Genomic DNA, 26,638 nt, shown 5'->3' with positions numbered 1-26,638 from the left:
CTGAGGAACCAGGAAAGAGTTAAGACTGGGAAAAGTGTTAAATCATGGTCTAAGTATAAATCTTGGTCAGAGATGCTATCAGTTTTGTCATTTTGTGCTAGTAACTTCTCCAGAAATGCTAAATGTGATCTCTAAAATTGTTCCTGGCCCTGTCTTTACTTTCATATTGCCATGCCATCTCATCAAGATGAGAATCATTTCATTCATCAAGTCATTCACTCAATGACTATTTACTGAATACTTACCAAGTGCTAAGAAACACAATGGCATAAAATAGGGATCATCTTTGCCATCATGGAGCATACTGTGTAGTCCAATTAGTATATCACAACTAACATATGTAGTATGCAAGCATTATCTCATTATAGCAGAACCAATGAGGTAAAATTATCACCATTTTATGAATGAGGAAATGAGGCTTGAATAGGCTCACACTAGTATATAATTACAAAAAAAAGGAAAATGTTGAGAAGGAAAGTTAAAGTGAGTAGCAGAGTATCTAATAATTGCCTAGGAGTCAGGGATATTTCTTTGAAGAAATAATCTTCACAATTTGCTTTCTTAATCAATCTAAAAGATGACAGACCAAAAACAGGCTTAAAATTATATTTCATACACAGATGAAAACTTCATCATTTACTGTAATAATTATTACAGTAAACACAGTTCATAAGAGGACTGTTGAAAAAATAGTGTTCATGCAGAATATCATTTTAGATATCTTTCTTTTCAATTCTATGCAACTGTAAAAATCAATTTTGGAGCACCAACTTCTCCAAAAGGCCATAAAATAGGCATTTCTACATCACCGATTCTTGATCATTATGATGTTTGGAGAAGATTAAAGTTTAAAGAAGTCATTGCTTATATCTCAAATAATTATCAGTCTATTCCCTAATAAATGCAATTTTTTCTCTTATTTCCAAAGGTTGAATGTGTGCACTTTTACTCCAAATTCCTATTATACATTCCCAGTCTAAATTACAGATAAGGTAATGACAAAAACTTAACAGGTTTTTGATGCCATCTTTCTTTCCATCAAGATTAATTGATATTAGCAGTTATGAAAATTTAGAAAGTATCTGAATCACCTAGAAAAGTCATGAAGACACAGATTGCTGAGCCCCACTTTCAGAGGGGACTGGAGTGAAGCCAGAAAATCTGCATTTCTAACAAGTTCCCAGGTGATGTTGGCCAGGTCCAGAGTCTGTACTTTCAAAACCACTAGTCTAGGAGGTGAACCACAGGGAGATCTGTAACTAAAAATGGGAAAGTACTTATATTTTCCAAATTAACTCAACCTCACTGGTCCTTAATTAGCATCACTGGTGGTTGTAAGAAGATATAGTCACATAAAACTCAATAAACTTGCTACAAACATGAAATTACAGGCACTGTTCTCTTCTGTACCATTGGAAAGGAAGTACAACATAAATCGTTTGTCAAAGAGCAAATAATTTGAAATCAAATTATGTGGATTGGAATCCAAGCTCTGCCATCTAATAGCTATGCTTTCTTGAGAAAATCACTTAACTTCTCTGGGCCTCAGTTTCCTTATCTATAAATTAGGAAAATAATACTCACCTCATAGGATGTTTACAAAAATTTAATAAGTAAAGCACTTAGAACAATGTCTGATTTATATTCTATATAAATGTTTATTTTTAAAAGCCTGGTCTCCTCAATAAAGACTTAGGAAGGCTTTTTCTTATATCTCAGAACCATGCATAGCTGTTCTCCTAAGCAACTTTTGTTGTTTATTTAGTCAGAAGTAAATTCCTGGCCTATGTCCACTTTAAAAGAACCTTTGGTAAATATTTCAACATAATATTTACCCTAAATAATGAAGGTATATATATTTATACCCTTATTAAATATGTATATATGCTTCTTTCTTTACTCTAGTTTCATCATCCCCTCATTTGTAGCCTATTTATTTAACAAATCTTTGCAAGCGTCTCCCAATCCTTTCTTGCAATGAAACAAGATATATATATCAATCAATCACCCCATAAATATTATATCTCTGATGTTTTTTGACATTTGAATACAATTATTATGGAAGTAAACTAAACCATATTACTAAGCGTAACTAATAAACTAAAAAAAGACCTTAGCTATCCTTTATTGCCTTTACATAATAATGAGCTATAATTCAGGCATATTTTGTTTTATTGTGCTTTGATTTATTGTGATTCATAGGTACTGCATGTTTTACAAAATAAAGGTTTGTGTCAACTGATGACATCTGTCCAACAGCACGTGCACACTTCCTGTGGCATGTGTTCTAACTACTCCATCAACTGACGGTTCCCTAGTCCCTCTTTCTCTCCTTGGGAATCCCTATTCCCCGGGACACAAAAATATTGAAATTAGGCTAATTAATAATCCTTTAACGACCTCTAAGTGTTCAAGCAAAAGGAAGAGTTGCACATCTCTCACTTTATTTTTTTATTTTTATTTTTTCATCTTTCACTTTAAATCAAAAGCTACAAATAATAAAGCTTGATGAAGAGGGCATGTTGAAAGCTAAGAGGGGCCTAAAGCTAGGCCTCTTAAGCCATACATTTAGCCAAGCTGTGACTACAAAGCAAAAGTTCTCAAAGCATATTCTAGAGCTACACAAATGATAAGAAAGCAAAACAGCCTTATTGCTGATATGGAGAAAGGTTTGGCGACCTATATAAAACATCAAATGAGCCATAACAATTTCTTAAGTCAAAGCCTAACCCAGGGAAAGCCCTAACTCTCTTCAATTCTATGAAGGTTGAGAGAGGTGAGGAAGCTGCAGAAAAGAGTTGGCAGCTAGTAGGGGTTGGTTTATGAAGGTAAAAGAAAGAAGCCATCGCCACAACATAAAAGCACAGGTGAAGCAGCAAGTGCTGATGGAGAAACTGCAGCAAGTTATCCAGAAGATCTAGTTAAAATCATAAATTGAAGGTGGATACACTAAACAATAGATTCTCAATGAAGACAAAACAGCCTTTCTATTGGAAGAAGCTGTCGTCTAAGACTTCCATACAAGAGAGGAGAAGTCAATGCCTGGCTTCAAAGTTTCAGAGGACAGGCTGACTCTCTTGTTAGGGGTTAATGCAGCTGGTGACTTTACATTGAAGCCAGTGCTCACTGACAATTCTGAAAATCCTAGGGCCGTTAAGAATGATGCTAAATCTACTCTGCCTGTGCTCTGGAAATGGAACGACTAGGCTTGGATGACAGTACATATGTTTATGGCATGGTTTACGAAATATTTTGGGGTCGTTATAAACTACTGCTCAGAAAAAAAAGATTCCTTTCAAGATATTATTATCTTGAAAATGTATCTGGTCACCCAAGAACTCTGATGGCATATACAAGGAAATTAATGTTGTTTTTGTGCCGGTTAACCCAACATCCATTCTGCAGCCCCTGGATCAATGAGTAACTTTTATTTTCAAGTCTTATAAGGAATATATTTTGTAAGGCTATAGCTTCCATAGATAGTGATTCCTCTGATGGATCTGGGCAAAATAAATTGAAAACTTTCTGGAAAAGAGTCAAAATTCTAGAAGTCATTAAGAACATTCACATATCATGGGAGGAGGTCAAAATATCAACATTAAAGGAGTTTGGAAGTTGATTTCAAACTTCATGGATGACTTTAAGGGAGTCAAGACTTCAGTGTATGAAGTAACTGCAGATGTGGTGCAAACAACAAGAGAACTAGTAGTAGAAGTGAAACCTGAAGATGTTGCTTCAATCTCATGGTATAACTTGAGTGGATGAGAAGCTGCCTCTTCTGTATGAGCAAAGAAAGTGATTTCTTGAGACGGAATCTAATCCTAGTGAAGAGGCTGTGAGCATTGTTAAAATGACAACACAGGATTTAGGATATTACATAAACCAAGTTGAGAAAGCAGTGGTAGGGTTTGAGAGAACTGACTCCAATTTGGAAAGAAGTTCTAATGCAAATAAAATGCTCTCAAATAGCAATACATGCTAGAGAGAAATCTTTTAGTGAAGGAAACAATTAATGTAAGAAACTTCATCGCTATCTTATTTTAAGAAATTGTCACAGCTACTCCAGCCTTCAACAACCACCACTCTGAACAGTCAGCAGCCGTCAATATCAAGACAAGACCCTCCACCAGCAAAAAGATTATGGCTCACTGAAGGCTGAGGTGATCATCAGTATTTTTTAAAACTAAATTACTTTTAAATTAAGGAATGTATATTGTTTTTAGAAATAAAGCCATGGCATACTTTATACACTACTATATGAAGCCTAATTTTTAATTTTTTGGAAAACTAAAAAATTTGTGTAACATGCTTTATTGCAATACTCAACTTATTGCAGGATTCTGGAACTGAACCTGCAACATCTCTGAGATATGCCTGCATGCTATTCCATGGATTTACATGAAATGATGACATGGTGATTCCATGTATTTTCACAAAATGGTTTATATAAAATGACTCTTCCCTTTCAAAAAGTCTTCTCTAAAAATCACCACCAACAATAGTCATTCTTTTGACCTCTTACCAAAACACTTTTTTTCAACTTTTCCTAAAATTTGATTAAATGGCAAGAGATCTTAATTATAGGTCACATATTATGTCTGTCCAACAGAACAACTGAGGCCAAAGCTCATCTGTTTTTTTAGCTTCTTCACATCATTCATTAATAATGCTAGACCCATAGAGGATATTCAGTAATCACTATTAGACTATGGGAATTGAGTGACAATAATAAATATGCTCAGTCTTCTATAGGGTGTTTGGAAATTCACTTTGTTTATTGTCTGAACCTATAAATACTGTCTCTTCATTATAACTTCTAAATGTTTCCCAAGATCGTGTCAAAAGCCCTGGATAACCAATTTCAAATACATTAGTACTTGACATGGGAATTTAGAATGATGTTTCACATTTCTTTGTATTTCAGGAGAAATGACACTAGAGAAATGGTATTAAGTGTTATTTTGACTTGCAAGATTTCTGTTAGAAGAATGAGGACAATTACAAGAGTTTATCAAAACAGGTGATAATGTCATTCATGGTTACTTAGTCAACAAAGAAAAATTGGCTCCTAAGATAAATTGTTTTCCACCAGTAGCAAAGAGAACTACTACTGTATTACATCAAGTATGAATAGAATTAGAATTATCTTATGCCACAAGTAATGATATATATTTCAATATGAATTACTTTTATACATTTTTTTTTTTTTGAGTTGGAGTCTCAGTGGGTCGCCCAGACTAGAGTGCAGTGGCCGCTCCCTGCCACTGCAGCCTCGCCTGCTGGGCTCCGGCCATCCTTCCACCTCAGTCTTCCTAGTAGCCGGAATTAGAGGCGCCCGCAACCACGCCCAGCAGATTTTTTGATTTATTGCAGAGATGAGGTCTCTAAATTAAGTCTTCCCCTTTACTCCAAGTAATGCTGCATAGCATTTCTTGATCTCATGAAATTGACTTAATAATTAAATGTGTAATATGTTTGTTGCTCACCCAATAACTTACAAACATTGACTTTCTCATTTCTTCAATTTGCAGTTATATTTCCATTTACTTTCCCATTTTATTAATGTGGACTTCTCTGTCTTTCTCCACTATTGTCACAAAGTTTTTCAAATGAGAGAGCTCACCATCAAAATATACATAATTTCTTTTCTATTTTCAGTATAAACTCAGTATAACTCATTAGTTCAATCTATAACCCACATACTGAAATTGTGTCTCCCCTATCTATTGTCCCAGATTTGCAAGTATATCTGTTTAATACATCTGGGTCAAGCATATTTCTGTAACAGGAACTAATGGAAAGAAAGAACATAAAAATGAATACGTTCCAGGGAAAGAGGGCAGCATTACAAAGACAGAAAAATAAAGAGTAGCAGACCATATTCTGGGAAGTGAAGGGATTTTTCAAACATGCAAAGGATTGGTAGGAAAAACAATGGGAAAAGTTGAAAGGAGTTAGATCGCAAAGGTTCCCATATGTTAGAATGTTTCAACCTGACCAGTAGGAAATGTAGATTCTTTAGAGTATTTTAAGCATTTAAATGACATCATCAGGTATTACTTCAGATGTTTCAGACACTTAAACATAGCAGTAGAGCAAAGACCAGCACGAGAAATAAGAGACTCTTCACAAGTTTCTGACACACATTAGTGAAGGCCTCAGCTAAGGCAGCAGGAGCAAGGATATGAAGCAGGTAACAAAGCTGAAAGCCTCTGTGAGGTATAAGTTATGGGAAATCATCATTCATAAAATGTCACGAATGAGGGAAAATGAGGAGCATATGAATGTTCCAAATTTTTTTATAGCTTATATGCCAGAATAGGTAGTGTTAACAAAGACCAAGATTGAGAAGCAGGACCAGTGGGGAACAGGTGTGAATCAAGATAATGAATTCATGCTTATAAATGCTGAGTTTCAGGTTCTATATTCTTATGCAGTTGACCCTTAAACTGCACAGGTTTGAACTGCGCAAGTCCACATATGTGTGAATTTTTTTTTTAATAAATACACTAGAAAAATCTTTGGAGAAATGCAACAATTTGAAAAAACTTCAGATTAACTACATAGCCTAGAAACGTTAAGGAAAAAACTAAGAAAAGTTAGGTGAGTCATTAATGCATATAATATATATAGACACTAGTCTATTTTATCACTTACTACCATATATGCAAATCTATTATAAAAAGTTAAACTTTATCAGAACTTGTACACAGAAAAAGACTATACATAGTGCCATTCAAAACTGAAAAAAATAGAAATAAATTTTAAAGTGCAGTATTAAATCATAACTGCATAAAATTAACTGTAGTACATAATGTACTACTGTAATAACTTCATAGCACCTCCTGCTGCTATTGGAATGTGGTCAGCTCAAGTGTTGTATCTACTTTAACTACTGTGTGATGAGAAAACCTCCACAAGCGCGTTCATCTTTCTACTAAATTGCGTATCCAAGTAAAAAAGCAATCTCTTGTGATTCTCACATATTTTTCATCATGTTTAATGCAATGCCATAAACCATAACACCATGAGATCCACTAGTGAGAATTGGAAGTACTCCCAAGAAGCAGAGAAAGGTCATGACATCACAAGAAGAAGCTGAATTGCTTGATAAGCAGCGTAGCCTGATAACTGCAGCTGGGTCATCTATATCCATTTTAGATGATTCATCTTGTAAACAGATGACATAAACTTATGATATAGATAAATACAGTAAAATACTGTAAATGTATTGTCTTCCTTATGATTTCTTAATATTTTCTTTTCTCTACCTTACTTTATTGCAAGAATACATTGTATACATATAGCATACAAAATATGCGTTCATAGAATGTTTATGTTATTTGTAAGCCTCTGGTCAACAGTAGGCTATTAGCAGTTAAGTTTCAGGGAAGTCAAAAGTTAACATGCAGATTTTCGATTATGCAGGGAGTCAACAACCCTAGCCCTAGGGTTGTTCAAGGGTCAACCGAATATGCATTTTAACAGGATACCTAATGGAAAAGGAAAAGGAAAAGACATAGACAAGGAATAAGGGGCTAAATGGGGCATGTGAATTAGGATCACATCTTAGAAAATCTTGACTGAATGAAGAAGTCTGTATTGATAAGGATCACAGGTGTTTAGAACACCAACCTGATATGATAAAACATTATTTTCAAGGGATAAATTTAGTGAGAAGAGGGGGAGAAGGTCCTAAAGAGGGATAAATGAGTTGTCAGAAATACAGGTTTAAAGAGAGGAAAGTCTGTATAAATAAATTGGCAACATGAGTAAAATAGGAAGATGAGCAAGAGAAACCACTGGAGTGGTTCCACTTCCTCCATCCCTGGAGTATCTGTCAAATGTCTTCTTCACATGCTATATATTTTCATATCTACTCCAAACCTATAGATATTTTCTCTATTTGTTGGTAACTCCCACATCTCTATCTGTGGCCCTGAGATTGCTCCTAAATTCCAGATATGTATATCCATCTACCAAAGGATACATCTAGTTGGACATGTCACATAGACTTCAAACAGCATGCCCTAAATTTTCTTCCTTAACCTGGTTTCCTACCAGACCTCAGTCTATGATGTCATCATCTAGCTGCTGAGATTATAAACCAAGTAATCCTTAAAACCTGAGACACACCCACCACATTCTCCACCAAGTGTTGCTGACTTTGAAAGGTAACTAAGCTGATAGGTAATTTTACCCAGTTTTCAATGGCTTCACAAATACCCAGTTGTTCTCTAAATCCCAAATCTAACTTTTTACATCTCATTATCACTTCAATCTTTCACATGTCAAAAACTCACTATTTCCACAACGATGCCATAATTATCTTTATAAAATACAAATTTGATCATGACTCTTCCCAGAATAAGACCATTCAAAGCTTCCTCTTGCCCCAGACAAAGGTGAAATAGTTATTACTTGGCACCTTTTACCTTCTCCAGCCTCACTTTCTGTATTAGTTTTCTATTGCTACTATAACAAATTATCAAAAAATTAGTAGCCTAAAGCAACATAAATTATCATCTTACAATTCTGGAGGTCAGAAGTCTAAAATGAGTCTACTGGGGTTAAAATCAAGGTATCAATAGAGCTGTGTTCCCTTTGGAGGCTTTAGGGGAGAATCCATTTCCTGCCTATTCCGGTTTCTAGGTGCTGTCTTCACTTATTGGTCTTAGCTGCATGACTATTTCTGTAGTCATTATCTCTTGTCTGACTTTGATTCTCCAGTCTCCTTCTTTCCTTTATACAAATACTTGTGAGTATAATGGGTCCACTTAGACAATCCAGAATAATCTCCCCATCTCAAGACCCTTAACATAATCATATCTGCAAAATTCCTTTTGCTATGTAATTGAACATATTCACAGATTCCAGGGATTAGGATGTAACATATTTGGGGGGGCCATTATTCTACTTACAATGGTTCTTCGCCCCTCTTCCCCCGATGACTAATGTATTCTCCACTCCAGGTATATAAACTGAAATCCTTCTAGTTCTTCAAATATGCCACAAATTTTTCACCCCAAGATCTCATGCAACTCCTTTCCCTGAAACACTCTGCTCTGTCAGCCCTTTCACTATACTCCTAGTCATTCTTCACAATTCAGCCTACCTCTTAGCCTTCCCTAAACTGTCAAAGTAATATGACCTTCTAAAATACAGTAAAATTCCTCTACAAAGGGGCTTATCACCACAATCATAATTTTTACTTATCTGTCTTCCCAACCAAACTACTAATTTTTTTTGAGACATAGACATAGTCACCACTGTATATTCAGTACCTTACATAGTTTCTACAATATAGCAGGCAATTAAATATGTATTTATTGAATGCTAATTGAGGAGACAAAGAAATGCTTAAAATCTGCAGGATTCCTAGAAAATGTTGATCTGTTTCTTTTACATAAACACTGAGGACCATGTCAAAAACTCATATTCAAGACCACAATAGAAGCAAAGGAGTCTTTTCAAAGCTATTTGTCGAAAAGACTCAAAAAAACCCCAAAAACCTTTCTCACAGTCCAGTATTATAGACATTAAAAAACAGCCTTATAGTCTCCAACTGAAGTGATTCTAGGGTCAAAAGAAGGGAGTATTTGAAAATATACCTCTTAGAGGCCACCATTAGGAAGTCATCTTCAAAGGTAATACCACAAAACAATGAAGGCTATGGTGTGAACATGAGGGTTCTTTGTTACAAAAGACATACAAGAAATAGTAACTGATCTTTACTGATGTTGAGTCTATTTCCCATTAATTTAAATAGCTATCAATCAAGGTTCAAGGATGTCCACATGATTGCAATTTCTCTCTATGGGTAATCCTGTTATAAAATCTCATTTGTGGTATAGTGCTAATATATAGAAGTTGTTACATAGATAACAGAAAAATGAACATAAAGTTTCATTTTTCTCTAAGGCTTACAAATACCTATAAATGAGGCTTTCCAGTTAAAAAATCACTTGCAGATATCTTTTTAGTGTCCTTGGTCTTTATAATTTAAATCCTATTATTTTGATGTCATTAAAATTCTTAGCATGCATATTTAGTCTACGTAAATGTAGGGCAGGTCTTTTATGGTACAATTAAATTATTCCCTTCAAGGACAAGGTAGCAGAAGGTGAACACTAATTTAGTTAATATAGTAAAGAAAGATAAATGGTTCTTTTAAAAAGTGAAAACAAGCATGTCTGTTCTTTTATATCATTCTTACTTTTGAGATGGGTTAATATAGGGCAATAATTTACAAATAAGGAATGTTAAATATTATATAAGATTGCCTCACCACTTTAGTATTAGAGAGAAATCTCATCAAGGTATCAAATGAAGTTTATGGAACCAATTAAATATAGCTTGCAGTAGTATAAAATACAGATAAGCTGAATAAGAGTGCACCAAAAATATTTTCTGTCTATACTCAAAAACATTTATATAAAGTTTGCTAAAAGCATTATAGTTACATGGAAAAGTCACTTCAAGTATAAAGTAAAAAAAGTAGGAAATTATAATATACAAAATAAATTATTGCAGAAATGGAACTAAAACTGAATATATCTTATTTCAGTCATCCTCTTTGCTCCCCTTTAGAGATTTTAAAAAACAAAATTTCTACATTTTTCTAAAAACAGAAAACTCTTTTATTTATACTTTTTCAAACATTATGTTGAGCATTTAACTATCTAGATTTTTGCAAAAATAACAAATATTTACTGAATGTCTATTATGTACAAAATTGTAAAATACATAAAAGTGAGTAAAAATATGCTATTACTCTCAAACAGCTTATCTAATGGGTGTATCATACACACAAAACTAACAATAATAGAAGACTGAATCAAGTAAGTACCATAACTACTGCTAAGTTCAGTGTGAGCTGAGGGGAAGGAGACATTTTTATGGAATACTTTATGAGTACATACATCAAATAAAGCTGACCAAAAATGAAAATGGCTGCAAGATGTAGGAGCAGAGGGAGGAGAACAGTTCTAAGAAAGAGGTGCATGTGGCTGAAGAGACTAATCCAAGATAAAAGGAGAAAAGACCGCCTTCTCTCTCTGACACACTCCTATTTCTCACCAACTCACCCCACTCACTCCTTACCACCTGCCCCTTTACCCTACTGGCCACTTCTCTTCTACTAGAAGTAGAGAAATACCAACGTTAAGAATATACTACATCAAAATTCCTTTGTTCTTTCCTTGGTAAAGACTTTTTTTGCTTTCTATGTCTCACTAACTTAGTCCATTGGACTTTGGCATTTTTAGAATACCAAATACGTTCTCAATGTCTAAGTTAAAAATTTGAAAAGCAAGACATTGAAAAAGATGGTGACCTTCAATCAAACTGAGTGACTTAGAACTGATAATTTGCAAAATAAAATAAAATTGAAAAATATTATAAATTATTTCACAAGGGTAAAATATAAATAAAAAAAACTTCAACAATAATTCATTCCATCTTAAGTTTTGTTTTCACTCATCATGTAATTTCTCTACCAACTTAGCTAAGTATTAAACTGTTCAGGCATATAATTAAAATGAGACATTAAGCAAGTGTAGCTCAGCACTTTGGAGGCCAAGGTAGGAGGACTGCTTGAGCCCAGGAGTTTGAGAACAGCCTGGGCAATAAAGTAAAACCCCAACACGAAAATTTTTTTAAAAGATGAAATATTTATAAATGTCATAGGTTTAATCCTTAGGTACTTTAACATTTGTTTAAACTTTTAAAAGTATATAATGTTAATTTTATTAATTTTATTAATATTTTTATCATAAAGTCCTAGAATTTTAGTATTCTATTCAGCAAAATTAAAAATAGGAGGGAAATGCTGATATAGAATATTCTTTATTAAGCTGGATTTTAATATTACACCCTTGGCTATTTTTAAAGGATGCTAAAGCAATAACCTATGAAATCTGTTCCTAAGCAGTTGCAGAAATGTTGTTGAGAACACTGTAATCTAAAATTCCAAGAGAGAAATTTTTCTTAGACTCTATTGGTAGTAAAACTTTGCTCCTAACAAATTAAAATCCTTCTTCCATTCTAATCATGAAAGTAGTTAACTTTTTTTCTATAACAGCTTCCAGGAAGCTTACCACTAAATTTCAAGCTCAATTCAAAAATTATATATGGGCCTTTAGGAGAGTTCGTATTTTATATTTTATTTACTATTTTTAAATTTCTACCATTATTTATTTTTCCCCAGAACTAATAATTTGCTTCTATTTCTATTTTAAAATTACTGTAATATAACTTGGTTATAGCTACATAAATGTGAAGCAATATAAAATAAAAGGTGATATTTTTTTTCTGTTTTAAATGTGCCAATAAAGTCCTTAATTTCTTCAAGCAATCAAAATTCTGGATAGTATTCAATATTTTAGTGAAGTATGTGGTATCACCACTATACTTAGGATGTGCTTAGGTTATATTCACCCCTTGCTTGTAAACCTTCAGCAGAATGTATTTTCCATCCTAATCCTGCTATTCAAGCCTCTCAAAAATCTGGCTTTAACTTAAACTTTTTGGATTATTCACCTTTCTAAATCTTTTGTTTACGTCAAACTGATATTGCCTTCCTTAAAATAGGTCTTGGAATTTCCCATGTTTGGATTATCCCCTTATCAAATGATTTCCTTACTCCCACCTATCCTCAAGACCTACTTCAAGTTCATTTTCCTCTAGGAACCACTCCCAGGTCATTTGTTCTTCTTCTTAATTCCTATAGCACATGTTTCTATTTTAAAAATCCATTTTTATTGATGTTTAAAAATCCTTTACATAAGTACTTTTCAAATTGAGGTTCCCAAAACCAGTTTATTGGCTATAGACACTTAAAAAAATATAATAGAATGCATCAAATGTAGGAAGCATAAAATATTGTTTTGCAAATTTTTTTTAGTTATACACATACATACACATCAACACTCCCAACTTTGCATATCCTGTGTCTCAATGCAAAATGCAATTTCTTCCTATATATTGTGGAAAAAGCAGTTTTAAAAGCACTGTTCTATAGTGTTCTACAAAAAAAATTATTATATGATTTAGTTTTAGAAAATTTTCATATTACAAACATAGTAACATGTTCAATTTTTTAAAATCTACATTTAAGCCCCCTCCACCAATCAACCATAATTCCTCCAACCCAAGATAATCATAGCTAACATTCTGGAGTATAGTCTTTCAATTTGTCTATTATAAGAACATTTTTTAAAATTTGTTTTATTAAAATGAGATAATACCACAATACTATCTTATAAATTGCTTGTTCCACTTTAATAATACAAGCATGAATACGCTATCCTTTTATGAATAATTTTTCAATAAAGCATCTCCCTATAAATTGTAATTGCGTGAAGGAAGGTATCATGTTTTCAATATTTTTAAATGTAACTTCTGAATAGGTAATACATTCACAATGTTTTTCTTTTTTTTGTTTTTTGAAAGTGAGAAAGCAGGATATATTAAAAGGACAGAAAAGCTCCCACAGTGGGAGGGGACCCAAAGGGGGCTGCCCCCAGAATGCTTTTCTTAAAAAATTCAAATGTAAAACCTAACAAGTAAAAAGTTTCCCTTAAATCTCTGCTACCAATTTCAAGTCCCTCTCCCACATATGTAATCTCTATTATGAGTTTCTATATATTTTTAAAGTTTATTTAGATATAAAAGTAAATTCAGACAAATAATCTTATACCTCTACCCTTTTTATGTAAAAGACAAGATAACCTTAACTGTTTGTAACTTAGCTCTCTTTACTATGTATCTTGGAGTTCTCTCTCTCCATTTAGAACATGAACGTCCTTGTTCACAATAATCCAGTGGATAGGGTATCATAATTTACTTAACTCGCTCCTATTCATGAAAATATAAATTATTTCCAGTATCCTAATACTACAAACAATGCTGCAATGACTAACTTTGGACTGATACAACTTCAAACATTCATAAATATAAATCATGAGTCATTTGTGCTTCTATTTTTTGAACTATCTACTCATATCAATCGCCAATTTTTCTATTTGGTCTTTTATGTTTATCAATTTCCAGTAGGTCATTGTGTTTTAAAGAGATTTACCCTTTGTGGTATGAGTTTTTCTTGATTATATTAGCAAGTATTTTATTTATTGATTTTTTTAAAACAGCTATTTTATATATTTACATATAATATTTTTCATTTTTCTAATTCATTCCTTTATGTTTTTTGTTTTTGTTTTTGTTTTTGAGTTGGAGTCTCATTCCGCCGCCCAGACTGGAGTGCAGCGGCCGCTCCCGGCCACCGCAGCCTCGACCTGCGGGGCTCTGACGATCCTTCCGCCTCAGCCTTCCAAGTAGCTGGAACTTAGGTGCGCGCTACCACACCCGGCTTATTTTTGATTTATTGTAGAGATGAGGTCTCGCCAAGATGCCCAGGCGGGTCTCGAACCCGCGGGCTCAGGCAATCCATTCACCTCAGCTTCCCAAAGTGCGGGATTACAGGCTGAGCCACCGAGCCCGGCTATTCCTTTATGTTTTTATCTTTACTACTTCTCTTCTGTGTTCTTTTAATTTTTTTCTAGTTGGATGCTTAATTAATTTATTTCTTTCTTTTTGTTTTACTTATAAGTACTTGGGGCTCTGAATTTTTCTCCAAGTGCAGTTTTAGCTGTATTATTAAAATATTACATAAATGTTTACCCTCTTCATCTGTTTCCCACATCTATTGTTACAAGCAAGAAATGTTGCCTTAGAACTTTAGGGTGGATTATTAACTTTCAGCAGGTATTTTTCAGGGAGCTTGGTGAGATCTATTGCAGCTTGGTTCTTTGATCACATCTTCTTTCAACTTTGTGCTACATGATCTCTGCACAACTGAAGGTGCTTTTGGCTCTTATGATCTACTTTGTAGTCTGTGGATAATACTTGGCTTCTAGTTTCATGAAAATATAGTTTGTAAATTTCTCTTTTTGTTGTTGTTCTCTGTGCTACTATTCTATTATTTCCAACAAGAAACTAGAAAATACTGTTATGTAACCATGTTCATATAAAAAATCTTATATATTTTGTCCTACATTTCTACATGCTTTCCAAAGTCCATGCATACAGAAGGTATAATAAATACTTTAAAATGATGAAATTACACATATCAGGCAATGTTTGTGCTGTAAATATCAACTCATGACTTTGAATATGCATCTAAAAACTGCAATAACTTTTTCTTTTAAAACACTCTGCTTATTTCCATCATCCTTCAAATATTAATAAGGAAGGTAAGAAATGTACAAAACTGTACTGAATACGTGACTCCTCTGGTTTCTTTGACTAAAAACATCATGATATTTAAGAAAGTTTGTGGTAAGATTATGGTATAATACCTTTGAGGGATCACTTATATCAGTGGTCTCCAAGGTCTACTAATTCCTTGAAACTAGCACTGCTTTCTGCTCAAAATATCTGCTGGTAAAGGATGAGATTTTTAAGCACCTAAAAATCAGTCTAGATGTCACATGTACCATGGTAGCATTCTTTTATATTAGAGGTAGATCAAGCCTAAAGTCCAGTCTTAATTTGACTCCTCAGACTATCTTAAATGAAGGCTAAATATTTAAATATCACCCTTTGTTTCCCTTGATACAAAATGCTACATATAATCTGAGCTAGAGGGATTTCATGAGGGATGGAACCATAAATGTCAGGTTCACTGTTACATACAGTACTAGAATATAGGAATATGGTAAAAATTGTCAAACTATTGGCATTACTAAGATAGTATAGATATAATTTATGCTATCTGAAGTTATAATAAAAGAAGATGAATAGAACAGAATCAGTTTCAGATAAGAACTCTGAAATTTACAATAAATGTAATTTGGAATAAAATATAATATCTGGGTTTCCTCACCTAACAATGGGGATAATATTAATATTCAGTTCACAGTTGTTGAAAATATTTAACAAAATAATAGAGGTAGAATGTTCTCAAAAGTACTAAATAATTTTTTTTCTTCCATCACAATTTAAAATTCTCCAAATTTGCCTTCCGCTCTAATTTATCTGTCCAGTGAAAAAAGTCTTAAACCAAGAAAATATATGGAATTTTACAGCTTCCAACAGAAATTTTCTCACATAATATTTACAACAAGTGGGGTTACCGTAGGCCACAGATGAAATTAGGAGGCTGGCTTGCCTAAGATGGCATGGCTGGTAATATTTAAAACTGGAATTTAAAATTGGATTCTCTTTGCTCAAATCCAAGGCCCACATAGAGATTTGTATATCTCTGATAAGTTTCCTAAGGAGAACATTTTGTAACTTTTTTGTACTTTTCTACTCTCAGTAGGCCTAATTAATTGATCTAAAAGAGCCAATTAAATAGAAATCTTAACAGTGGGTATTCCAGTTCAGAATTTTTTTTCCCCAAACTGTGCGTTTCCACAATTAGAAATATAATTTGATATGGTATTTAATTATCTAATTTCCAGAACTAAAAAAAAAAAAAAATCACTCATCTCTTTTCAAATTTTAAACACACAGCACTTTTTAAAAAGGCTATACAAATGACAGCATTAGAAGATTAAATGTAAAAGCACAACTAGTTATATGCCCTCAAAACTAATATTACTGGGGGAAAAGTCCTTATAAATTAAAAACATGGGATTTATTCTAACATATGGATAGCCATATTACTATGAAAAGGAAATGCATTACCACTATTAAACATAAATCTTTAGTTTTTAAAATACTCACTATGAAAGCTTATAAAATTGAATACTGAGTTTCTACTCAAATGAAGTGAATTTCTTAAATTATACAATAAACGACTGACCTTATATGACAATATACATTACAATTAATTAACCCAAACCTGTGCTCATTTACCATCACTTTCCCCTTTAGCCACTATACCTCTGCCATACTAGCCTCTGTAGTTGCTCATAACATCAAGAAACATCCTTCCCTGTATACACACAGAGAATTCCAAGCCAGCAAACACCTGCTTCACTCTTCCAGTTATTTATAGTTGGCATCTATTCTAATATGTTGGTACCTATTCTGATAGGTTGGTACTCATGCTATACTAACAGTTAAATGCTTTTACTATTGCCTCTGCAAATACCACATAGACAGCTACTTGTTTTGATTCGCATCTCTGCCAAAAATTCATGAGGAAGGATACATTGATCATATTTAAAATAGTAGCACGGTCTCTCTCTACACACACACACACACACACACACACACACACACACACACACACACACACACACAATGCAAACCCTGCCTTCAGTCTATTCTAGTCTAGTCTTTCCATTTTCAAAGCACTCTAGAATAATATAGAACACTGCTCAGCAGAGTGAGTACTAAGTAAATATTTACTAAATGAATACTAATCAGATATATTTTTTTATCCTTCTCTTTACTAAAAATTCAAATTATTTAAAAATTTTAAAACAAATTATTTTTTAAAATTACCCGATATATCTTAATCAACTAAAGAAAGTAGTTGCAGATTTAAGAAACAGAAAACCTCCTTAATTTCATAAAATGTCAAATTAAAAAGACTTCAAATAATCAAAAACTATATGAAAATCATTAAATAGTAATATTGGAAGAGACAAGTTATATTAATAATTATAAGGTAAAATAAATAGTCTTTAACTTATCTAAAACTAAAAATGTGAGCAGGACACCTAATTTAAAGTACAGTTTTCCTCTTTTATGAGCTGTTCTTTGCAGTGTCTGATGGTCATGGATGGTGTTGGATGAATCTGTCTCCCTATGACAAGTGAGTAGTTTCAACCACTGAGAGATTTACCCTCCTCTCAAAAATTTGCCTCTGATACTCTGGCAATTCTGACTTAAAAAAAAAAAAAAAAAGCCACAATTACTTGATTTAAGCTGTTGTCAAAGGTTCAAATTAACGTCTCTCTGCTTAATGGAACTACATTTAATCATGAAAAGGTTTTTGCTTTAATATCCATTCAGAAAGATTTATTTCTTAAAAACAGCTAAGTCTGAAGAAATATTAAATTTAATAAAGCAAATAACTCTCAAAGTGCCATTTAAATGTTAAATGTAAACTAGATATTTTTCTTAAATATATTTTACCAAGCTCTATACTTTACCTCAAATTCTGGTTCTGGGCCGGGTGCAGTGGCCCATGCCTATAATCCCAGCACCTTGGGAGGCCGAGGTGAGAGAACTGCCTGAGCTCATGGGTTCGAGACCAGTCTGGGCAACTTGGTGACACCTCATCTCTACAATAAATCATGAAAAGTTAGCTGGGCATGATGGCGCATGCCTGTAGTTCCAGCAACTTGGAAGGCTGAGATGGAAGGATCGCCTGAGCCCAACAGGTCAAGGCTGTGGTGACCATGAGTGTGCCACTGCCCTCCAGCCTAGGCGACAGAGTGAGACTCCAACTCAAAAAAAAAAAAAAAAAAAAAAATCTGCCTACCCAATACTACTATTTAATGATTTTCCTTTTATAATAGGGACTTACAGTTTTTGATATGTTAAAGTCTTTTTCAATTTAGCATTTCATAGAATCATTTAAGAATTTTCCTTAAACTCACATTCAGAGTTTAGTTTATTCTAGACTCTAAAGTCTAGACGCGACAATCTAGACAAATAGATAGTGGTGTAGAACATGGACTCAAATCTCAGCTCTGCTTCTATCAGTGTGTTACCTTGGCCAAGTCATTGCAATTCAAGCTTCAGCTCTTCATTCATAATATTGTATGGGGCTAAGAGCAACAATAATATTATATGAAGTTAATAACAATTCTTATTTCATAGGAATATGTGAGGGTTAAATGAGATAATGCATATAAAAAGGTCCACAATTGCCTGGCTCCTTGAAATCCAATCCTTCAACAAATATTTATTGAACACCTACTTTGAACCAGCACTCTTTGAGATACTGGGGATACAGTGGCACTAATTGTTAAATGAAATTCTGGCCTTATGGAAACCACATTTCACTTGAGGGAGACAGATGATTAAAAATACCTCATGTAAGGTAAACATGACCATGATAAAGAGAAATTAAGAAGAAGGAGGAGCAAAAGGGCATGATGTGTTATTTTATATGTGGTAGTCAGAAGGTCTCTCTAAGGAAGTGACATCTGAGCAGAAACTGAATTAAGTAAAGAACAAGCCATGTAAATGTCCAGTGTGTTTGCTAATATAAAAAAGATGCTAATTGATGATTAATAGTTCATTTACAAGAATACCTTCCATCATCCACATGTTTATACAGGCTTTAGGAGACAGTGTAGGAAAAACCAGGGTGAGGAATGGGTGGCTCGGTCACCCACTAGTTTTATTACCATGAGAAAGTTAAATAATTTATCTGTGTCTAGTTGCCTGTACCTCTGAGTGAATATGCATAATAATATGAAGACAAGAGACTACTTTGGTCACTGTGTCCTCCAGTTAGGCATTATGATGACAAACCTGTATTTTCATTAGGAAGAGCAGAAATAAATGAGAAAAGAAATAAATGGGAAATAGAAATTATACTGAGACCAAAGTGGAATTCTTTATGTATCCTCAAAATGAAGCCTAGCTAGATGGAAATTAGATATTTTATCACACATTATATGGTCAAAGACATTAACTTCTTACACAAATTAAATCAAGAGATAGATTAAATTATAAGAGTACAAATAATTGAAAGGAAGATATGAAACAGATAATAGCAATGTAACAAAATCCATATTAATTTGTTCTATATTCATAATTGAAAATTATCTAACTTTCACAACCTCTGCTTTTAAAAGAATAGCATGATTCCTTAAATCCAGTATATAACAATATTTACAACAAACTGAGATAATGATATGTGTATTTCAAATGAGTACTTTAGATCAGGTTAATAGATAAATTTTAAATTTCTACCTTATAAAGTAATCATATATGGCTCTTTATTCTATGGATTACAGTATATATTTATTTTCATAACTAGGGCTATCAAATCATGACATAATCAACTACAGTGTTTGGGGTTGGAGAGAAAGACAATTCCTTATCCAGAGAATTAGAATATTATGTAGCTGTCAAAATCTTCTGTGAGATAAATATTAAAGCTCAGCCCCTAAGTGAAGACTTAGTAATGTAATAAAAGTAAGAATTTGCACATTATTTTCTAGATTAACAAAGGAAAACATAAAAATTTTTTTGAATTTCCAATTAACTAAATCTGTATTATGTACTAGCATTCTTGGGACCGGCACCTACTTCAAATTAAAAGCCTATCTAGAAGTATCAAATCAAATCAACAAATATGAACCTACCAAGTGTTATGGCTTTCTTATTTTAAAGTGTTCTTCATATTAGACATACCCAAATGCAAAGGACTCTTGCTAACCCCAGCCCAATTCCTGAAACATCAGAAGTGCTCAGAAACTAAGTCAGTTCCACTGTTCCACTTTGGTGTAAGACCCAAAGGTTTTACCTTAATAATACAAGACTTCCTCATTTCCATGCATTACCTGACAAATCTATTAAAGCACATGAAAGTAACATGTTCTGAGATAGAACTCACAGGTAAAAATGACCTAAAATAGTCTCTTATCCAGCTACCTGTCTCTCATAGGGAAGTTATGATGTAACTGCTTTTGTGAAGAGTAGTTTTAAAAAGCTCTACTATCTTATAATACATTGTAAACCTAACCTTAAAAATTAAAATTCTAATTTATTCCTAACTGCTAAACATGTTCTTTGACTTCTGCACCAGGGTCTTTTATAACCTGAACTTTTAAAAATACAAACCTTATAAAGGATTTTAAAAAAACCTCAAGTCTTTCTGGAAAAAAGAAAGAAAAACAAAAAACAGGCCATTTGTATCCTATCAAATACTGAATAAAAAGATAGCCCATCTTAATACAATTTAAGGAATTTCCATTCTTCAACTGTATTAGTACAAGTGGTAATCACAAAACCTTTTTGTTTCTGAACTACTCATTAACCATCTAAGAACTTTATTTATGGTGACAAATGTTAACTCACCACACATTATTTTAAAAAACTATATATGCACCTACCTTAGGAATAGGATTCAGCAGAACTACACCTGATTTCTTAGTGATGACCTGTTTTGTTGTATAGTGATGATCTATAAGTTGAGGGATGTTTGAAAATCCAGTGCCCTCAAATCGATACAGATTCTAGAGAGAGAGAGCAATAAGGTAGAATCAATAAAAAGACATTACTTCAGAAAGTCTACACTCACAGATAAATTAAGTTCCATTTAAGAAAAATTACTGTTGCAATACCACATGAATATACTTAACACTACTAAACTATACAATTAAAAAAGGTTAAGATGATTAAAAAATAAAAATAGATAAATAAAACTCCAACATGTTTTAAAAATCTATCTTTTGACAGAGAAATTAATTTTCATGATGATTAAATCTAATTCAAATTGTTTGACAAACAAACAAACAGACCTGAAATACATTTTGCTAAAATGATAACCACAGAAATCAGAGCATAGGGATACAGCTGAGTTAAGGAACAATAAAAATGCATCAGTGACAAATCTGTAGATATCAACATGCTTAAATCTTAATACTTTTTTATTTCATATCACAAGGTAAGTAGCATTTTCCCCAAACCCTTTTTCCTTCTCCATATTTCAATCTTTTTAGAATATCATATGGATGAACTGATAGCAAACCATCTAACATAAAAAATATCCACTGGCCATCCTTTTCAGTGCAGTGTAATAAAGGCCACCATCTGTTCACGAAGAGCTCTCCTGTACATACACGGGAGTTATGTACAGACACAGACATGGGTGTATCCATTTTAAGAAAACTCTGTTAATAAGAACTTTTAAAACGAAATCTAAACTTGGATATTGTTTGCATTACTTGAAGATCACCTTCTCAGTAAAAAGTTAAAAACCTCAAAGCTCCTTTTCTATAACATAAGATTTAATTAACAGACATTTAATTTGTATATGTTTTAAGTGAATTTGTTTCATCAAGTAAGAAAACACAAAGCATTAGTTTAACACTTAACATAGAGTATAATTCAACTCAAGGCAGTTAGTGTTAGAGCCAATTCAGGGCAGTTGCTAACAAATTGCCTAACAACCTTTTGTACATAGTATCCAGACCGTTATGATAGTATTAACACTGATGCTTAAGAATATTTCATGCTGAAGATATTATTATATTTCCAGATGTGTCATACACTGAGCAAGATCTCTCAGTATCTCGGTTTATTCACTGGTGGAACAGATATTATTTGGACCTTTTCTCCAAAGAAGTGTAAGGCTTAACTAAGTATTAATTTGTAAGTCACTTTGTTCAATATGTGGTACATTTACTGGTAACACATTCAATTATTAAATTGCCATAAAAATAATAAACTATGGATTACAAAACTAATTCCAAATTGGATATATGAAAAAAAGTTCAAAAAACATTTAAGTATAAATTACATTTTCTAAAAAAAAATTACTATCTATAAAGAAATCAGTTATCCTAGAAGGCATTTTTTTTTTTTTGAGTTGGCGTCTCACTGCAACACCCAAGCTGGAGTGCAATAACATGCTCATGGTCACCCCAATGTCTGCCCCCTGGGTTCAGGCGATTCTTTCACCTCAGTCTTCCAAGTAGCTGGAGCTATAGGCACCCAGCTAATTGTTTGAGTTATTATAGAGATGACATCTCGCCAAGTTGCCCAGGCCAGTCTCAAACCTGTGGGCTCAGGCAATTCTCTCACCTCGGATCAAGCCTGTAATCTCAGCGCTTTGGGAGACCAAGGCGAGAGGACTGCCTGAGCCCAGGGGTTCAAGACCCGCCCGGGCAACTTGGCAATACCTCATCTCTACAATAAATCAAAAAATTAGCTGGGCATGGTGGCACATGCCTGTAGTTCTAGCTACTTTGAAGGCTGAGGCAGAAGGATCCCCTGAGTCCAGCAGGTCAAGGCTGCAGTGGCCGTTAGCGTGCCACTGCACTCCAGTCTAGGCAACAGAGTGAGACTCCAGTGCAAAAATAAATAAATAAATAAAGTAAATACTTAATGAATAGACATAAATAGACATTTCTCAAAAGAAGACACACAAATGATAAATAGCTATACAAGAAATGCTCAATATCACTAATCATGAGGGAACTGCAAATCAAAACCACAGTAAGATATCATCTTACCCAAGTTAGAATAATAATTATTAAAAAGACAAAAAATAACATTTTGGTAAGTATGTGGAGAAAAGGGAAATCTGATACATGTTGATTAAATTATAGATTATCATAGCCATTATGGAAAACAATATGAAGATTTCTCAAAAAACTAAAAACAAGACTGCCATATGATTTAGCGTAAATACCACTACTGGGTATATATTTAAAGGAAAGGAAAGCAGTATATCAAAGGGATACTTGCACTCCCATGTTTATTGCAGCACTATTCACAATATCAAAGATAAGTATGCAACCTAAGTGTCCATCAATAAATGAACAGATACAGAAAATGTGGCATAATAAAATATTAATCAACCCTAAAAAAGAATAAAATCCTATCATTTGCAGCAACATGAATTGAATTGGAGGTCATTATGTTAAGTGAAATAAGCCAGGCACAGAAAAACAAGTATCACAAGTTCTCACTAATGTGGGAGCTAAAAAAAAAAGTTGATCTCATGTAAGTAGAGAATGATAGTTACCAAGGTCTGGGATGGGTGTGCTGGGAGGCAAGGAGGAGGAACAAGAAAAGAGGTTGGTTGATGTTTAAAAACATCTGGTTAGATAGAAGGAATAAGTTCTAATGTTTAATAGCAGAGTAGGGTGGCTATAGTTAACAACATGTATTGGATATTTCAAAATAGCTAGAAGAGAAGAACTTAAAAAGTTTACGACACATAGAAATGATAAATACTCAAGGTGATGAACACCCCAAATACCCTGACTTGATCATTACATACTCTGCACATAACAAAATACCACATTACCCCATAAAAATATACAAATAGTATGCATCAAGTTTTTAAGACTTAAAAAGGGAGGTAATAAGATGAAGTTCACACAGAATAAAATTTCATCACCTTTTACAGTCAGTCACAATGTCTCATGTAAATTTTTAATATGTCTCTAAAAATATATTGATTAATAAAAATTTTCAGTTTTCCTTTCTTAATTTAAGAACATATCTGCTTTCAATTTATTTTTAAAGCAATCACTCTGACTCAGTGAAGTTCTGAGAGTCCTAACTTAGTACAAAACCAATTAACTCACTTTCTTAAAGAAGTAGTTACAGTAATGGATATAAAAATGAAGCTAAGACTGTCTGTTTATAAAGTTCATCTAAGCAACTAAAAGGTCAAGAGTAGTGCATTCATTAAAACTATTAAGGACTTGTTTCTTGATACACTCAAAATTCTAAATATTATATAATATTACATTTGACCTTGTATAAGTACGTATAAATTTCTTTTAACTCAGCTGACCTACGTTTGCATTTACATACAGATACATTTATTCTTTTAAAGTTTTGCATATAGCAAACAGAGAGAATTCAGACTTTTTTTTTTTTTTAGTTGGAGTGTCACTCTTGTCGCCTAGGCTGGAATACAGTGGCACGCTCACGGCCACCGCAGCCTCAACCTGCTGGTCTTAGGCAATCCTTCCACCTCAGTCTTCCAAGTAGCTGGAACTAAAGGCACATACCACCACGCCTGGCTAGTTTGTGTGATTTATTGTAGAGACCAGGTCTCACCAAGTTGCCCAGGTTGGTCTTAAACCCCCAGGCTCAAGCAATCCTCTCGCCTAGGCCTCTCAAAGTGCTGTACAGGCTGAGTCACCATGCCCGGTCCAGAATAACTTTTAAGTAAAAGACTTTTCTTAATTTGTTACTAATGCTCTTATATAAATTACAAAAGAAGTAATAAAAATGATAGTATAGGATAAACTCTACAAAGATCATTTGCTGATTGTCATTTGTATTACATCTTTAAATATTATGTAATATTTAGTTAAATAAACAAGTATAAATATAAAATGTGGTATGGCTCAATTTTTGTAAATAAAAATTATACAAATATGATTAGAATATATTCCCCAAATACTGAAGGAATATACATTGAACCCTTAAGGTGTTAATATGAAGCATACATTCCATAACACTTATTTACAAATTTTTACCAAGAGCACATATTGCTTTTTTTTAACATTTACTACATCTAGGATTTGTATGAGTTAACACTGTGTTACTTAAGAATCAGTCATGCATACTGATGAAAAACTAAAAAACAGAATCAGATTTTCTTGCTATACACATTTCCTGGGACATTATTATGAAAGGCAGTCAGATAAAACAGAATTAAAACACAAAAATGAGAAGAGGATTCAGTGAATGTATAATTTGAAATAATATGCTTGAAACAGGTTTAAGAAAAAAATAAAATAATCTGAAAAATAAAATAAGCTGAGATGAATAAGCTGAATAAAACCAAAAGACTAAAATACTCCTTCTTGGAAAAATATCTCAAAATAAAAATACAAAACATAAACTTTCACTTTCTCAAATTAAAATGGCACACCGATAATTATAAATAACTAAATAAACCCAGTACAAAGAAAGTGCTAGGAAGTTAGAGGATTAACATTAATAAGGTTTGGTATTGCTTTTCCTAGTTAACTTTTATCCATTCTTCAGATGTTGGCTCCATCTTAACTTCCTTAAGTTTACCTGTTAAAAGTTTTGGTATCATTGTGTATCTTTCCTTTACAGCACTTACTATAATTTATAATTATATGTAGTGTTATGTAATTTATGAATGACTGTGAGCCTCCCCCCTAGACTGTAAGCTCCACCATTATATTCCTGGGCCTTAAATAGTATTCAATCAATTATTATTTCCTGGAAAATAATAATAAGGTTTTGAAATGCCTTTGTTTTATTGATAAGAAGAAATATCCTAAGTCTTTAATTGTATGTTAAGAATATAGAAAATGATTTAACATTTCATTTTGACTTCAAGGTACTTATTACTTTCCTTTGAGTCCTTGAATGGTTGGAGTAGAACAAAATAAAATAACCCTAAGTATGCAAAGATAAGGCCACAAACTTGGAATTAGCTATTATCTAAACAAGTGTCAGACTTCTGCTCACTCCCTTGAGACCCCACAGCATGAATTTAAAAGGTTCAAAGAGCTGAGTTTGTGGCAACAAAACTAAGTAAATCTAACTTACTTGTAGATTCAGAAACTAAATCCATCACCTCAAAGTGGAATTTAGCACATGACAGCTATCCAATAAATATTTGTTGAATTAATGATATAATACACTGAAGTACCCAATTCCACATTATATTCACATATTATTCTCAACTGTAACTTCCACTTTTGTGTTATTTTTATTTTATTAGGCCATATCCCTGAGCCTCACATAATACTCTATAAGTATTTCCTGAATAAATAAATAAATGCCATTACATAGAGAATTTTCCCCTAAAGTTTTATTTTAAAATAATATCATGTTGTTATTTTTAATTCATTACCATATGTTAATCTAGATTTCATGGCTCAATTAATTGATCCTAATTCTTCATCTTTGCTATTTCTTTGTTCACAAATTCTACTATAGTCATACCTACTAGATTTTAAGCTGTTTCACATCATTATGTTGCGTAACATGA

At 33.1% G+C, this 26,638-nt stretch overlaps 1 protein-coding gene across 3 annotated transcripts in view; it reads right to left on the bottom strand.

Moving 5' to 3' along the window:
- The window catches only part of FER (FER tyrosine kinase), a 414,242-nt gene that overhangs the window by 199,957 nt on the left and 187,647 nt on the right, over nt 1-26,638 (bottom strand). For all 3 annotated transcript variants that reach the window (XM_008056755.2, XM_008056756.2, XM_021711703.1), the window contains one exon: nt 21,030-21,152. In XM_008056755.2, the coding sequence (XP_008054946.1) occupies nt 21,030-21,152 (123 nt within the window). The remainder of the gene's footprint in view (nt 1-21,029; nt 21,153-26,638) is intronic.

The sequence above is a fragment of the Carlito syrichta genome, unplaced genomic scaffold (assembly GCF_000164805.1).
Source record: "Carlito syrichta isolate Samal-C Ts95f unplaced genomic scaffold, Tarsius_syrichta-2.0.1 Scaffold302457, whole genome shotgun sequence".
Lineage (NCBI taxonomy): Eukaryota > Metazoa > Chordata > Mammalia > Primates > Tarsiidae > Carlito > Carlito syrichta.
Note: the sequence above shows the minus strand (reverse complement) of the source record. Positions and strands in the feature narration are given on the sequence as shown.